This window comes from Aspergillus piperis (assembly GCF_003184755.1).
Source record: "Aspergillus piperis CBS 112811 unplaced genomic scaffold BO85scaffold_4, whole genome shotgun sequence".
In the NCBI taxonomy this organism is placed as follows: domain Eukaryota; kingdom Fungi; phylum Ascomycota; class Eurotiomycetes; order Eurotiales; family Aspergillaceae; genus Aspergillus; species Aspergillus piperis.
Window position 1 is genome coordinate 1,130,947 of NW_020291594.1, and position 13,862 is coordinate 1,144,808.

Sequence of the window (13,862 nt, forward strand, 5' to 3'; positions counted from 1 at the left end):
TGGCCGTGTGACACAGTTGCAAGTCGACGCCTAGAAGCTCCAACCACACCCTGTACCATGACATGCATGACCAGCCTTAAAGCGGCAACCAGCGCGTTGTAACCATAGGGCGGAGCGGAGCAGGCGGTACAGCCATGTCCGCTGGCGGAGTGGAGTCAGCAGAGGATCCAGTTCCGCTCATCCAAGGTGGGGGCTCCCAAGGACGTCGGCAGCCGGGAATGACGGCAATGGTCCCCCCACCCTCGAGTCAACACATACGTACAGAGGGATCTGGCAGTCTAAGCTCTAGTTCTCCTAAGAGCTATACGAAGAGTAGAATGTATCGCCGAGAATGTCGCTCGTGAGACTCGGGGGCATCCCCTGGAATGCACTGCAGGATACCTCAGAGGACCGTGCCACACTCCCCCCCACAAGCCCATCCCGCTTTAAAGGTGATTTAATTTACTGTGATTCGGGTTGGCACATGACCCAGCCCCTGCTCGTCACAAGCCTGATTGTGACTCGCTTTTCACCTGGTTGCTTTGGGCTGATGCACAGTGGGCCGCATTTCTGGCACGTGGATATTACCTGATGGCTATGATCTCACCCGCCACCGCAAGCGCGACTGCTGTCGATGTTCTAGAGAACCAGAGCTCGAAGATTGAATGTATATTTCGCCAGATTCAACGTACTATGATAGAGCGAAGCGTCCACCCAAAGACACGGTGCCCGAGGAAAAAGCAAAGACATGTACCAGCCCAGAACCCCTTCAGTCGCGAGATAACGCAAAAAGTTCAAGTCGCTCTTCAAAAATCCACGCCAGATCCGAACCCAGAAAACCAATTTTACCCTATACAAAACCATTATCGTCGTTGCCAAATAGAGGTGCGTGCCTCCAATAATCTGAACCGATGTGAAACCGGACCGAGCCAATATAAGCCCTTAGCTTGGGATTAATTGTCGTCGAAAGTGTACTTCTTGGTCGCCCGTCTATACTCGTCGGGAAAGTTATTCTCGGCCTTCGCCTTGAGAGCACTATGTACGTGATTGGTTAGTGTTTAGGGTATTCGGAATAATGGAGGCTTCGGCTGGGATGCAGCACCTGCTGCAGCAACTGCGCTGCCAAGAAATATCTTGACAGCGGAGCGCAGCGGGCGCCTGTGCTCCCCGCCGGCGGAGCGGACTGCCTCAACTGTCGTATGTGATACAGGAGGGCTCTTAGGAAGACTTGGAAACTCACTTCACACGCTTCTGAGTCCATTCCAAGTCACGCTTGGTCTCGCGAGCAACTTTGATACCGTCGTTAAAAGTGGCCCGCACTCCTTTTAGACGACGTTGGGCCAGGGCTTGCAATTCCAAAAGCTCGCGCTGTTTGGCGTTCAGCTGACCGGAACTATAGTTTTACACGTCAGTTTGTTTGTTGTTACGTCTCACTCTTGTTGCATGCCGGAATCCCAAAGTGGTCCAACCCAAAGGCAGCTGGAACCCTTTTGGAATCGCAAAGAGGACTGCTTACGTTTGTGCCTGCATTGCCAATCCCCTGTCCAAAGGTGTGGGATCGAAGACGTCCTGCATGCGGTCGTTGAGAACGTCGACAACATCCACACCAGAATACGAGGCAGAGCTCGTTTCATAATCGCCGCCAATGCTGCCAGAGCTGTAGCTGAAACCTGCAGAGGTGCGGCTTCCTGCAGTAGTGCTAGTGTCAGAGATATCTGGAGGAGATCCAGAAACTCTGGTAATGGGATAGAGGTTGGCAGGAGCAGGAGCCTTAGAGGGAACATTGATGGGAAGAGAAGGAGACTGATAGTGATGGGTCGCCATGATGATTCGTCTTGTTGCTTGGTTCACAGGAGCTTCGAAACGAAGACAATGGAGGACAATAAGATGAAGAATCTTCAGTCGCAAGGAAGAATTGAGGTCAAGCTCCGAAGGGATGGAGGCGTATGGGAGGACACAACGGAAGGATCACGAGGAAGAACGAATGCACGTCAAACTGATAACCGCACTTGATGAGGTAGAAGAGAAAGAAGAGGAGGAAGAGGACGACGAAGGATGAGAAGAGGGTTTATATAACCTTCACCGGAGGGAAGACCCTCCGGCGGGAAAGTCCATGACGAGGGCTGTGACCTCAATTGAGAGGGGGGATGGGATGGGCGATTGATCCATTGGGCATTGGGCCATCCCCGGAGGTTTCTTTCCCACCCCCCCTTTGACACTCACTTTCCCAATTCCTCCATTTCTCTCCAATCCCAACCCCCCAATTCCGCCCGTCCCTCACTTTCTGGCCGCCAATTCGCTCCTTTCTCCGAATTGACCCCGCTCTGGCTTGGAAAGCGAAATTTTAGGGGAGATCTATGAATGGCCGGAGCCTGGTCCAGGCCGTCCCATATCTCCTCCACTCAGTCCCCAACCCGCGCTCCCGTGGCGATTTTTGTCGGGCATCCAGTCTGTCTCAGGTCAGATTCCCCATCCTCGGGCTGCGATGGACAATGGGGCCACCGGAGATATAAAAGGGGGCTGTGATGACGAGACGCCAGCTGAAGTGCTTCTGATTCCGATCCTCAGCGGACGTGCGGAGTTACGTATATTATTTCTTATATTGAGGACTTTTAATGAATTATCGATCTTTCACAACTCTCTTACCCTGTCTTCTAGCTCTCAGCTCCCGTGAGAGGTTTCTGTTGTCTACCCTTCTTCCGCTCTACCGTTTCATTCTTTCATCCACCTTCCGAATCCCGTGGGCTACCCATGTGCATCAATATCAGGGGGCTGGGTGGCTGGGAAAGCTTGTGTGCTGCGGCCTGTGATAGAAGAGCCATTCGACAGAAGGACGACCAACGGCGATAAGAGTTGCGTGACTACGGAATTGCCGAATCATGAGACGACCAACCGCGGTCTTTTCATCAGCTATGCCACCGCTAGTTGGCATAACCTAGATCAGTCCCCAGTGTTTGTCGTTTCTTTTCTGAGAAATCCTTCCGTTACTCGACGCAATTCATTTCGATGGGTGTGGATACCAGCGGGTTGAAAGCGCTTGCAGTCAAATTCTCTTCAGCTAGGTTAGTATTCTGTTTCCTGTCGAGAGAAATGGGTGACGGGATTTGCATAGCAGAAAATGCATGCAAGGGTACTTCAACACGGGATGTATGAGATATGGAAACTGACAAAATCACAGGATCTACAATGCTTAAGAAAGGCCAGAATCGAGCATCATGGGTTGGCGTTGGACACCTCTGCATATGCCGGAATTAAATTGTGAGGGGGAGAAGGAACGCAGAAAAATAAAATGAGGAAAAAGAAATGAACGAAAGAGGGCCAGAAGGTGGGCAGAAAACCGAAGGTGGCCTTGCCGCATGCTAGCTATCTCGGCCCAGCAACCTAGAACCTCTCAGGTGGCACGGCAGGGCAGAATTACACCCCTGAAATGGAGAAGAAACCGTGTAACCGACAGGGTTCCTTCCTGGTGCCAGATTGATGACGTGCGAAAGAACGCAAGGCCATCCGAGATTCCGGTACCTGCAAGTGCTTCCCCCTTTCGCTTATCAGCGGCTATGTGTGATGTTTCTTCAATCATGGAAATATTCTCAGTCAATGAGCGAGATTACACACCCAGGGCCTCAACGGGACAAGCGCTCTAAACGCCGCCTACGTGTGCAGTTCGACGGCAGATGGGGCCAAGTGGATCTGGATAGCACCTCATTGGGGTTTGCAGAGAACAAAGATTTCATTGCGAATCTGATCCCTTAACTATGATGGCTTACCCCCATGAGAAAATTACACAGTCTGTTACGTGGGAGGACAGTCATGGCCTTGGAGCCCGATCCCAAAGCTGACTATAAGGGCAAGGTACAGGGAAGGTCAAGTCGAGGCGGCGAGAGGGGCGCCAAATTGAAAATGGGATAAGGTCAATACGGGACAGAATTCTACTCCGACAGGTTGACGGGATGGATACAATTAACCCATTTCCATGCCTGGCTGGGTTGCTGACTTCATCGAGAAAACACCACTCAGAGTCTACGCCGAGTTCACGGTGACATCCGCTGACAGGCCGTCACATCCAGTGAGAGTCGGTTCCTCGATCGTCCCATGTGGGCACCATCATTGCTCTACTACCTTTGCTGCCTCACGCTATCTGGAGGTTGTCGCCTTACAATATCGACTGTGCCGTCTGCCTTTTCACCCAATATACCCAAGAATGCCTAAGCACAACCAACTCCAGGAGATCCGCGGGTTGATTACACTCAAGAGGAAGGCCTTTTTCACTTGGCCATCAGCCCGACCGGATTAACGGGTAACACAGAGGCCCAACGCGAGACTTGAGTCTCACACAAGCTTTCAATCCCCAGGTTTCTGGTCTGAATGCGTCACAATTCAATTTTCGTTTTCGGCTTCTGATTCTTTTCCGCTGAGAACGAGCTACTTTGGGGTGAATGATAAGACGCTCTCCATACCATGCGATTGCCGGCTCAAATCAGCCTACGCCGTCACACCTGGCACCCTGAGCTTATGCAACCGGCTGCTCGACATTTGTCTTCGCTGCATGGGCTCCATTGGGTTAAGACTAGGATGGCTTGGATGCAGACCGGGTCATGGCCGCTTGGATCGTAAGACGATTGTCCCCGCAGCGCCCACAGCGCCCAACAACCGATGCAGATGAGGTCCGTGTTAGGCCTCTGATGAATGAAAGAATGTCTCCGGAGTGGAGGGTATTAAGATCCTCCGTTGACATCGACCCAACGACGGCGGGTGCATTGCGGATGGGGGGAAACGAAAGGAATGCAGCGGCTGTGGGGTTGTGAGGCCCTTCATTCGCCTATCGTCCGTTTGCTCGCATCGTCCCTCACCGCCACATCAGTGCTCCCCTTCAGTTGGTTCCTTTTTAGTCCATTCGGCCATCATGACGCTTACTGCACCATACGTCTAGAGAAGAAGTTCATCCGGGCCCGCTAGTCATTGGGCCTTCTGTCATCCTCTCTTTGGCTTTTCCAGAACATCGCGAGCGGGGTGCTACCAAACAGGCTGTCCGATTCCAGCCAACGACATGCATGCATCATTTCTCCAAGTCTGGGGACCCGGATTGGATTGCAATATCCAGTCGACCCAGCTAATCGGCCTTACGATTATCGCGGCTCATTCCTGACTTTGCAGGGACGCCGGATTCCTTGGTCGCCGAATCCCAGCCACGACGGCAACCTAAGTGAGGTTCATATACAATTCTCAAGCAGCCCTCACCATGCCAAAGTCCTTTGGAGCAACGTGACTTCTTGTGATGGGCTGGTTTTCGCCTTCGTTATACCGCTGTGCAACGTCTAATGTCTCTGCATCATTCAGCATCACTTTTGTATCTTTCTCTGCCTTGCACAGTCCCATTCTCCCTCGTGACTCCAATATCTTTCCCTGTGTCCTCTGCATATGCCTGTCTAGATGACTGACTCACAGGACGCGTATCAGCCGCAGGTGGCCACTAAGGTGGCTAAACGGATGGTTTCCGCCCAACGCAAGTGTTTCAGTCTCGATGTGAATGGCCGTCGGATCATAAATCAGGCCCGAAAAAGAAAGCAAGAATGAATACTACAGGGCGACGACAACCATTCACGCTCAGTAAATCAGCATTACGGCTTCAAGTCAAGCAAGGAAATGGAGTCAAAGGTTCTCCCGAGTCTCTCTATTCGGCACGTATCCGAGACATCTGAAGACCAAACAACCATTGTCTCCGTGACCTTCGTTCCTACTACTAACTTCAAGGCGAGCAGCCAGCCATCATCCGACATCTGAACCCTCAACGAAGGTTACACAAGGGAGGCAAGGAAGTGAAAGGGCACCTTTAACGCCTCTATTAGGAGGTCATCATGAGTCTGGAGCGAACCCATGATCTCAAACTGGTAGGAAGGGATGCGTGGAGTCTCCCGACACGTAAAAAAGGTGGGTCGGTAGTCGACACCAAGCACGTTTTCATAGAAGCTTCAGATTGTAAAAAACAGATACAGGAGGATGCAGTCTATAGCACATGACAGGCGCAATAGGCAAACATAAGTCACCACGTTTCATAGAGCCTAAGTATGTAACGGAACAGTTTTCCCCGGAAATATTCAAATTCAATCAGTTAGTAACCTACCTACTATGCCCCTCCTAGTCACTCCTCCCTCTGCGACCGAATTAGTAGACATTAGCCATTCGGTACTACTTCTTCACCAACCCAACACCCGGAACATCTTCTCCGGTCGGCAGCAGCACGGCTGACTAGCATCCAGCCAACTAGTTACCTCCATGGGTTTTACTACCACTTTTACCTGCTACCTACCTCGCTACCCACTTATGGACCCATTTCAAAAGGTATGAAAGGTATAGATGAATACGAATTCAGAAGTATACGACTACATACACAAATGTCGATAGTAGTATTATATAACGAGTGAATAGGATGATTACTTATGCAAACACACAGCAATTTCCCCAAGTCAAACTCCAGTATGTAACTGAAGTAGTAATAATAGTGAAATAATGGGATAGGAACAATTGGACAAAAAAGGGAAATGAAAGAATGAATGGAAGTATGCAACACCTACCGTACTAGTAACTAACTTACTGATTTTATTCCCTATGAGAAGCCGGACTGGCGAGATCGTTTCCCGTAATGCATTGCATTGAACCAAGAGAAACGAAGTAATGAAAGGGACAGATATTATGAATTAGCCTGGCTAGGGTATATCTTTCACTCACTCAATCACTGGTGGGGATATATATAGTAATGATGATGAATATAATCTACTCGGGAATGATGGGGTACGTGGGTTAAGGTAATTAGGAGAAGAGAGGGTGAGAGAGGGGTGTGAGGATAAAGGATACCCGGAAGAGGACAAAAGCACGGGCGGGGGGGCCATTGGGAGGGAAATGGAGAAGAGAAATTGATATAAGAGAAAAGAACAACGCTCTGTTATCTGCAAATACAATTCCAGAAAGTTAAATGTCGTGCTCATAAAGCTGGTATCGGGGAAAGCCGCGTGAGGGAGGCATGGCTTCACAGGAAGAAAGACGACTGAGAACTGCTCAACAAATCCGAGAACTGACGCCATATAAAACGAGGTCGAAGAGTCCACAAGAACAACAACAAGAACCCTGAGATCCCGGCCCCGTAATGCTGAAAGGTATCAATCAATCAAACTTTGAATGCCGAATGCAGATGCATAGTGGGTGTTCCACAACCGAGAAAGAGGGAGACTCTGAAAGCGAAAGCAAAAACTTGAAAAATCATCCAGAGGCGCCTTTCCATCCGATGGCTCTAGCCAATCCAAGAGAAGAAAATGAAAATATAAAAGAGAAGATATGAAGACCTCATCCCAAGATCGAGAAAAACAAGACTGTGTAAAAGATACATCATGACCGGGAGGGCCGCAGAGACGTGTTACCCCTGCAATGAGCGCGGAGGTGTGGTTATCACGTAAAAGAACCCAAATAACGCCCTGTTGGCAGTTGAGAGTATCCACAAAAAAGGCAGGCGGACTACATTAGTATTAATCACGGTGGTGGTCCTCACTATCGGCCCTGAGGCGGTCGCGTAGGAGAAGCAATGGTCGATTGGGATCAAGCAGACCCATCATCATCTTGCCCAACTCATTGTGCTTGATAGGCTTGGTGACATAGTCGTTGAAGCCAGCTCGTGCGGCATCCTCGATTTGATCCGTCATTGCGTTGGCTGAGAGCGCCATGATCGGGATTTGGGGATAGTGGTTCTTCAACTCCCATCCGCGGATATCACGACACGTATCATACCCATTCTTGATGGGCATTTGGATATCACACTGCACAAGGGGTGAGCGACAATACCTACTGCGAGCAGTTGGGGAATCCTGCACTTACTATGATGAGCGAGTAGTATCCTGGTTCCTTCGAGAAGACCATTTCTGTACACTCTTGGCCATTCGTAGCTGTCTCCGCCATAACTTTGATCTTATCGAGGTATTTCAACATCACCTAAAATGACTTAGTATCAGAAAGGGAAACGTAATGTGGTAAATGGTACGGGGTAGGGACGCACCATGCGATTCGTCTCGTCGTCCTCTACCAATAATATCCTATAGCCTTTGTTGCCGATAACCTCCTTAACCATCTTAGACATAGTCTTGAAGTTGTTGTTAATCTCCCTTGCCATATCTTGGTTTCTATCCTTGCTCAGATCGCGTCGGTTGTCGGGATCGAAAATGGCAGAGAAGGCCGAGGGCTTGACTGGTTTCGGTACTGTGTATACACGCCTTCCGGTGGCGGCCAGCTCTTTGATTCGGGCGTTGACTTGGCGTTTCTGGTAGAGGTCGGAAATGATGACAAGGGTTGGGGCGGTCGCAGGATCACACTCTGAGACATATTGAATCACGTCTGATACATCGTCCACACTGGGCAGGTTGAGAACCAAGTGAGTGAGCTTCGAGCCAGACTCGTCACTTACGTGGTCCCGCCAGTCTTCGATATCCGGAGTTGAGGTAATGGAGAACGGGACTTCAAGAGGGACGACCTGTTCGATGTGTTGTTTGATGGCTTTGCGAGTGTTGTCCAAGGGGCACAGGATAAGAATGGAGAACGCGCTTGGTAATTGCTTCGCGTCGTTTCCAGCAGCCGAAGCAGGTAACTGAGTCGAAGAGGGGGGTTCCTGCACCTGGGATACCGGCTCGGTCGCTGGACGTGAGCCGTCGCCACTTGGAGTCGCAGATTCCGTTCCGGACGCAGCGGGAGCATCAATCTTAGTTAGAGGGTCTACCGTGCTAAGATCAGGAGTCGGAAGAGCAGAGGAAAGTGACGACCGTTCGGAGAAATTGGACGTTGCCAGACGAAGGGGGGGTTCTGCGTTGGCTGACGTTTTCGAGAGGGATGACTCGAGAGCAGAAGTCAGTTCGGCTTGATCTGGCGCCTTATTATTGAGCGGATCTTTCGTGAAAAGTAGCTTGTGCAAGGGGTTAAGCTTGGGTTGCGCTCCGAGCATTTCAGATGCACCCTGTGCTTGTCGAAGGGTTCGGGACTCTTCGGGAGTCGGTGGTGGGGGAGCATCGACTTTGACATGGAAGGAGAATTTGGCGCCTTGGCCCTCCTTGCTGCTAGGAGTCAATTTTCCGCCATGCATCTCAACAAGCTGTTTGGATAAGAACAGCCCCAAACCACTACCCGCATGTTGCTGTGATCCATTTTGCCCAAGCTGACTGAATCGTTGCATCAGCCGTTCTGCATCCCTTGCGCTGAAGCCTTTGCCCGTATCCACGACGTCAAAGTTCAGTAAGAGTTCGGTCTTCTTAATTTGAGCTGAAGCATCATGGTAAATGGAGCAGCAGATGTGAATCTCTCCTTGCGCAGTGAATTTGACTGCATTACCGACAAGGTTGATGAGTACCTGTCGGATTCGGAATCTGTCTCCGATGACCATCGGCGGGACATCCACATCCATTAAGTAGTTGATCTCGAGGCCCTTGTCGATGGCCCTGGACGAAACAGTGTCGATTACATCTTCAATCACAGATCGTACATGGAACCACGAGTTGACTAGAGACATTTTACCCGCTTCCACTCTAGAAACATCGAGAATGTTGTCGACTAATTCGCGTAGGTTGGTCGAGCTATTCTGTATGGTATCAAGCATTCTCCTCTGATCTGTGTCCAACTGAGTATCAAGAATGAATGGAATGGTGCCAAGGATGCCGTTCAGCGGAGTCCGGATTTCATGCGACATGTTGCTAAAGAACTTCGTCTTGGACTCCATCTGGTTGTTGAGTTGTTGCATGGCTTTATTCAGTTCCCGCTCTAGATTCTTGCGGTCATTGATATCCGTGCAGGTTCCGTACCAGGACGCTTCGCCGCTGCCAAAACTGCTTGTCTCGACACAGACCAGGCGAACAAGGTGCCATCGGAAATCGCCACCTTTCGAGCGTAGTCGTAGTTCGGTCGAGTAGAAAACACGACCATTCTCATCTCTCTGTACAGAGGCAACTCCCCGTTTGACAAGCTCTTCCAGTGCGGGTGTGACGCCCTGACCCAGATGCTTCTCTTGAGAGGACTTGGCGCTCGTCGTCTCCGTGGGTGCTTCACCTGCGTCACTGACGGCCCCAGTTTTCTGTGAATCATGGAGGTAAAGGGAAAGTAAGCCACACTTCTCGAGATCATCGTGATGAACATGCTTTGCGAAGCCAAAGTTAAGCGCATCTTCAAGCTTCTGTCCGGTGTACAAATGCCATTGCTCATTCACGAAGATAAGGCCCCGGTATTCTGTCGCTTCGAAGACGATCTGCGGGATAGAGTTGGAAAAGGCTCGGTACTTGGCATCAGTGGCAAATTTCTCTCTTTCCTGTGCTGCTTTCAGCTCCGCAATATGCTGTTCATGGATGTCAAGGAATGATCCAATCCAATATAGCACCTCTCCTGTGGAAGACAGCAACGGATTTGCCCGGAAGATGAACCAGCGGTAAGCCGACTCGTCGTTGAAACGCTTGACGCGAACACGTTCGGTAAATTGAGAGCCTGTACGTAAAGCATTTGCCCATTCCTGAGAAACGTGTTCCCGCTCGCTACTGTGGATATTCTGCCAGGGATCCCTCAGCTTCTGTTCCTGGGGTTGACTCCGCCTGTAGGCATCGAATTTCGAATTTGTCCAGATAACCTCGCCACTTTGAGGCTTTGCAAGAAACAGATGAAGGGGGACTGAGTTCAGCATGAGCTGGGCCACAGTATCGGTGAACGGACGTGGTAGCTCGCGTTGTAATTGAGCGTAAAATGAGTTTGTTGATGGGTGCCGGGAAGTTTGCGTCGGCGATATGACCGGGGGCGCCTTGACTTCTTGTGACGGTGAGATTATGACCGGGCTTTGGTCCTGCGAGGCAACATCCTCCTCCGAGGGCTTCCCAAGGAACTTGCCGGGGGAAGTGGGAGTTGATGTTGCAACGTTCTGTTTGACCTTCGCCAGCCTGATACGCTGCTGGAATTGCTTCGACTGCTGAACATTGAAATAGCTGTCCACGCCATCATTGCTAATTCTTGCGGCCACACCGGGTGATTCGGAGAGATTCAGAGTTGTCCCAGCCCCGATGTTGCTCAGTTCAAATCCCGGGGTACCAAGTCCAGATACTGCAGGGCTGAATTTGGCTGAGTTCGATCTTTCTTCGGGACTAGAAAGACTGGCGCGGGCTGAAAGCGATCCATCATCCGCTATCGTGTAGTTTACATGACCACTAAGGCCAGCGACGAGCTCTAACTCGCTACTTTCATCCGAGAATGTTCCACCAAGACCAAGGAGGTGCCCGTAGCGCGGAACCTCAAGTCGAGAAGTGACTTGGCGCTCGAGCTGACTGTATTGTTGAGCCAAGCAGAAAGAAGTCGTCAGATGGGGCATGAGGTAAGCCAAGGACTTCCTCAGGTTGGAGGGATAAGGCATTATTGAGGAGAGGATGGAAATCACTGCAACGGGGAATCGTAATGTAGACGGTGATGTTTGTTTAGAGCGGCCGGCGTGCAAAAGTGGGATGTGGACCACGGACTTGGCCATGTCGACACCGATGGCTTCCAGGGGCTTGAGGTTGGAATAGTCATGAGGCGGGGGATGCTTCGCAAATGCTTCCTCGTCGACAGCGTGGCTGACGAAGAAAGGGTTTTGCTCCGCATGAGCACGCGGCGCAGGCGAAGGAGCTGGAGACTGCGACCACGGCGATGGGGGTATTTGCTCGTACTCGTCGAAGAATTCCATTGACGGCGTACGATGTGCTTGCAAACCTGACGCGGCGGGATTAGAAGTCGATCTAGCGCGAGTCGCGTACGGTGCCTGAGTAGTGGAAGGCTCGGCGGTCGGCGTGACTTGGATCCTGTCCTCGGGAGTCTCACAGGGCGTCTGGTCGTTCGTCAAGCCTTGGGAGTATTCACGGGTCAGAACAACAGGGTCGGTGCGGCCAAAAAGCTTGACGACACCTGTCCGCTTGATAAGCGGATCTGCTTCAACTTCCAACGGTCTCGGGATCGGGAAGACGGCTTGTCGAGGGTTGTCTTGGGTATATTGGGGTTGCCCTGATGACGGCTCGGTTTCCGGAACGGCGGGGTTCTCGGCAAGGGTAGAAGTGCGTTTGAGCTCTGGTCGGAGTGAAGACTTTGGTTGTAGGCGCGGAATGTCTGAGTCCTGAACATTGGGGTTCTTCCTTTCCTTGCCAAACCCGGCGAAGGAGTGTCGCGACAGAAGCGAGGGTCGCTTTGGAGATTTCGAAGCGCTTGTTCCATTGGCAAGCGCTTCCCTAAGAAACAGTTCCTTCTTTCGCTCCGGGTCTTCGTTCTCTTTCGGGGTCTTATCGCGGGGTGTGCTCGTCTCATCGTGCAGATGCCGTACCTGCGACTCCGTCTCGATGTTCTGATCAAAAACCGCCTTTTGGCCCCATGGAACATTTTCCAGGTCAGTCGCATCGCCGGGTACGGCAAGCGACACCCGCTCGGCACCATAGTGTGCTTGCAGAATATGTATCACATTCGCCCACCAAGCGTCTAGGCCAGGATCTGCGTTTAGTTGCAAAGTGAGGTCATAGAGGTTTGGACTAGGGTAATTCGGATCCTCGATCACGTTCTTAGGTAGCGCTGGTAGGAAAAAGCTCTGCAAGTGCGGTGTATCTGCCCCTGTCAGCTGCTGCTCTTCTGAAAGTTGCGATGGCATCGTCTGCGACTTCAGTTTCTCGGCCGGCAGTGTCAACTTGAAAGGGCTATGGTTGAGCGTGGAGCTCTGTGTCGGCCGAGTCGAAGGTTGCGTCTGCATTCTCGGGAACGGATAGGACGGCGTTTGGCCGGTGATGTTGTCGGGGGTAGAATCCATGGCCCGGATGGTGCCACCAGACCCGGTAGAATCGGAGAAGGAAGCTGATGGCATCGCTCCTGTGGACGAGGCGACTTTGGGGAAGGATACATTGAGGGGCCTTTTCCTTGTCGATCCAGGGGAATTTGAGGTGACAGGATCGGGTTGCGATGGAGGGGCTTCGCGATTAGCCGAAGAACTCTGGTTCTGTGATTGTTGCATCTGTTGGTAGACGAGCAACTCTTCCATCTGCCTCCGGAGCTCTTTAAGGGTTTGCAGGCTTCGTCCCTGGTCCTCTGGGTACTTCCCCGCTTCGGAACTGTCTTTCTTCGCAGGCGTTGAGGTATGACATGCGTCCGTAGTCTGCTCAATCGGAATAGAAGAGTAAGCGTTAGCATTCCACGTGTTATTCTCCGTGATCGTGTCTCCATCGATTGCAAATCCAGTGCTGTGAACAGGAAGAAAGCCAGTTGATTGGGAGGAGGTTCGACGGAGGGAATGGGATGCGGCGACAGGCGAAGGGGCCTCGGCCGGCGATGGAAGCGGAGGTGTCCTCATGCTGCGAACTTCCCCCATCCTATACTCCCTCCACCGCCGGTCAGACAATCAATTCTCCTGGGTGAATCCAACTCCGCAGGAGCCAACCGGAGCACTCATCTCTCGGACAAACTGGTCCGCGATCAGGGTAAATATTCGTAGTCGATGAGAGCAGGGGGAGACGACAGACGCGGTAGAAAAGGGGAAGGAGAGGAAAGAGGTGAGAGGGAAAAAAGTGATTGTTGGAGTGTAAGTGTGTGCAAGTATGATAAGGAAGAAGGGTAAAAAAGAAAAATGGGTAACGAAAAAAAAAATACAGTTGACAAGAAGTAACAAAAAAGGGGGGGGTAGTTTGGCTGGGGTGTAACGAAAAATAAGAAAATAAAAATAAAAAAATCAAAGAATGGCCAAAGGGGGGCTGTATTTTTGAACACGGAAAAAAATGGAAATGGAAAAGAAAATTAAGACCCGAAGAGAGGAGGGAGGCAGAAAAAAAAAGGACCAGGTGATATTAAACGGCCTTGAGAGATGAACTACTTTGTGGAGAGGG

The 13,862-nt window shown here is 51.1% G+C and overlaps 2 protein-coding genes across 2 annotated transcripts; both read right to left on the reverse strand.

The window, feature by feature from the left end:
* Window positions 1–632: 632 nt before the first annotated feature.
* Window positions 633–2,285, reverse strand: BO85DRAFT_447005 (KxDL motif-containing protein). Its single transcript, XM_025659624.1, has 3 exons — window positions 1,496–2,285; window positions 1,220–1,372; window positions 633–1,014 (listed from the first exon to the last, which is right to left on the reverse strand). The coding sequence occupies exons 1-3, from the start codon at window positions 1,801–1,803 to the stop codon at window positions 933–935; spliced, it is 543 nt and encodes a 180-aa protein (XP_025518371.1). The 5' UTR covers window positions 1,804–2,285; the 3' UTR covers window positions 633–932.
* Window positions 2,286–7,493: 5,208 nt separating this feature from the next.
* pkhB (putative sensor histidine kinase/response regulator) lies at window positions 7,494–13,351 on the reverse strand (the record flags this gene model as incomplete). Its single annotated transcript, XM_025655783.1, has 3 exons — window positions 7,494–7,781; window positions 7,840–7,953; window positions 8,018–13,351. The coding sequence occupies 3 exons, from the start codon at window positions 13,349–13,351 to the stop codon at window positions 7,494–7,496; spliced, it is 5,736 nt and encodes a 1,911-aa protein (XP_025518372.1).
* Between the last annotated feature and the right edge of the window lie 511 nt (window positions 13,352–13,862).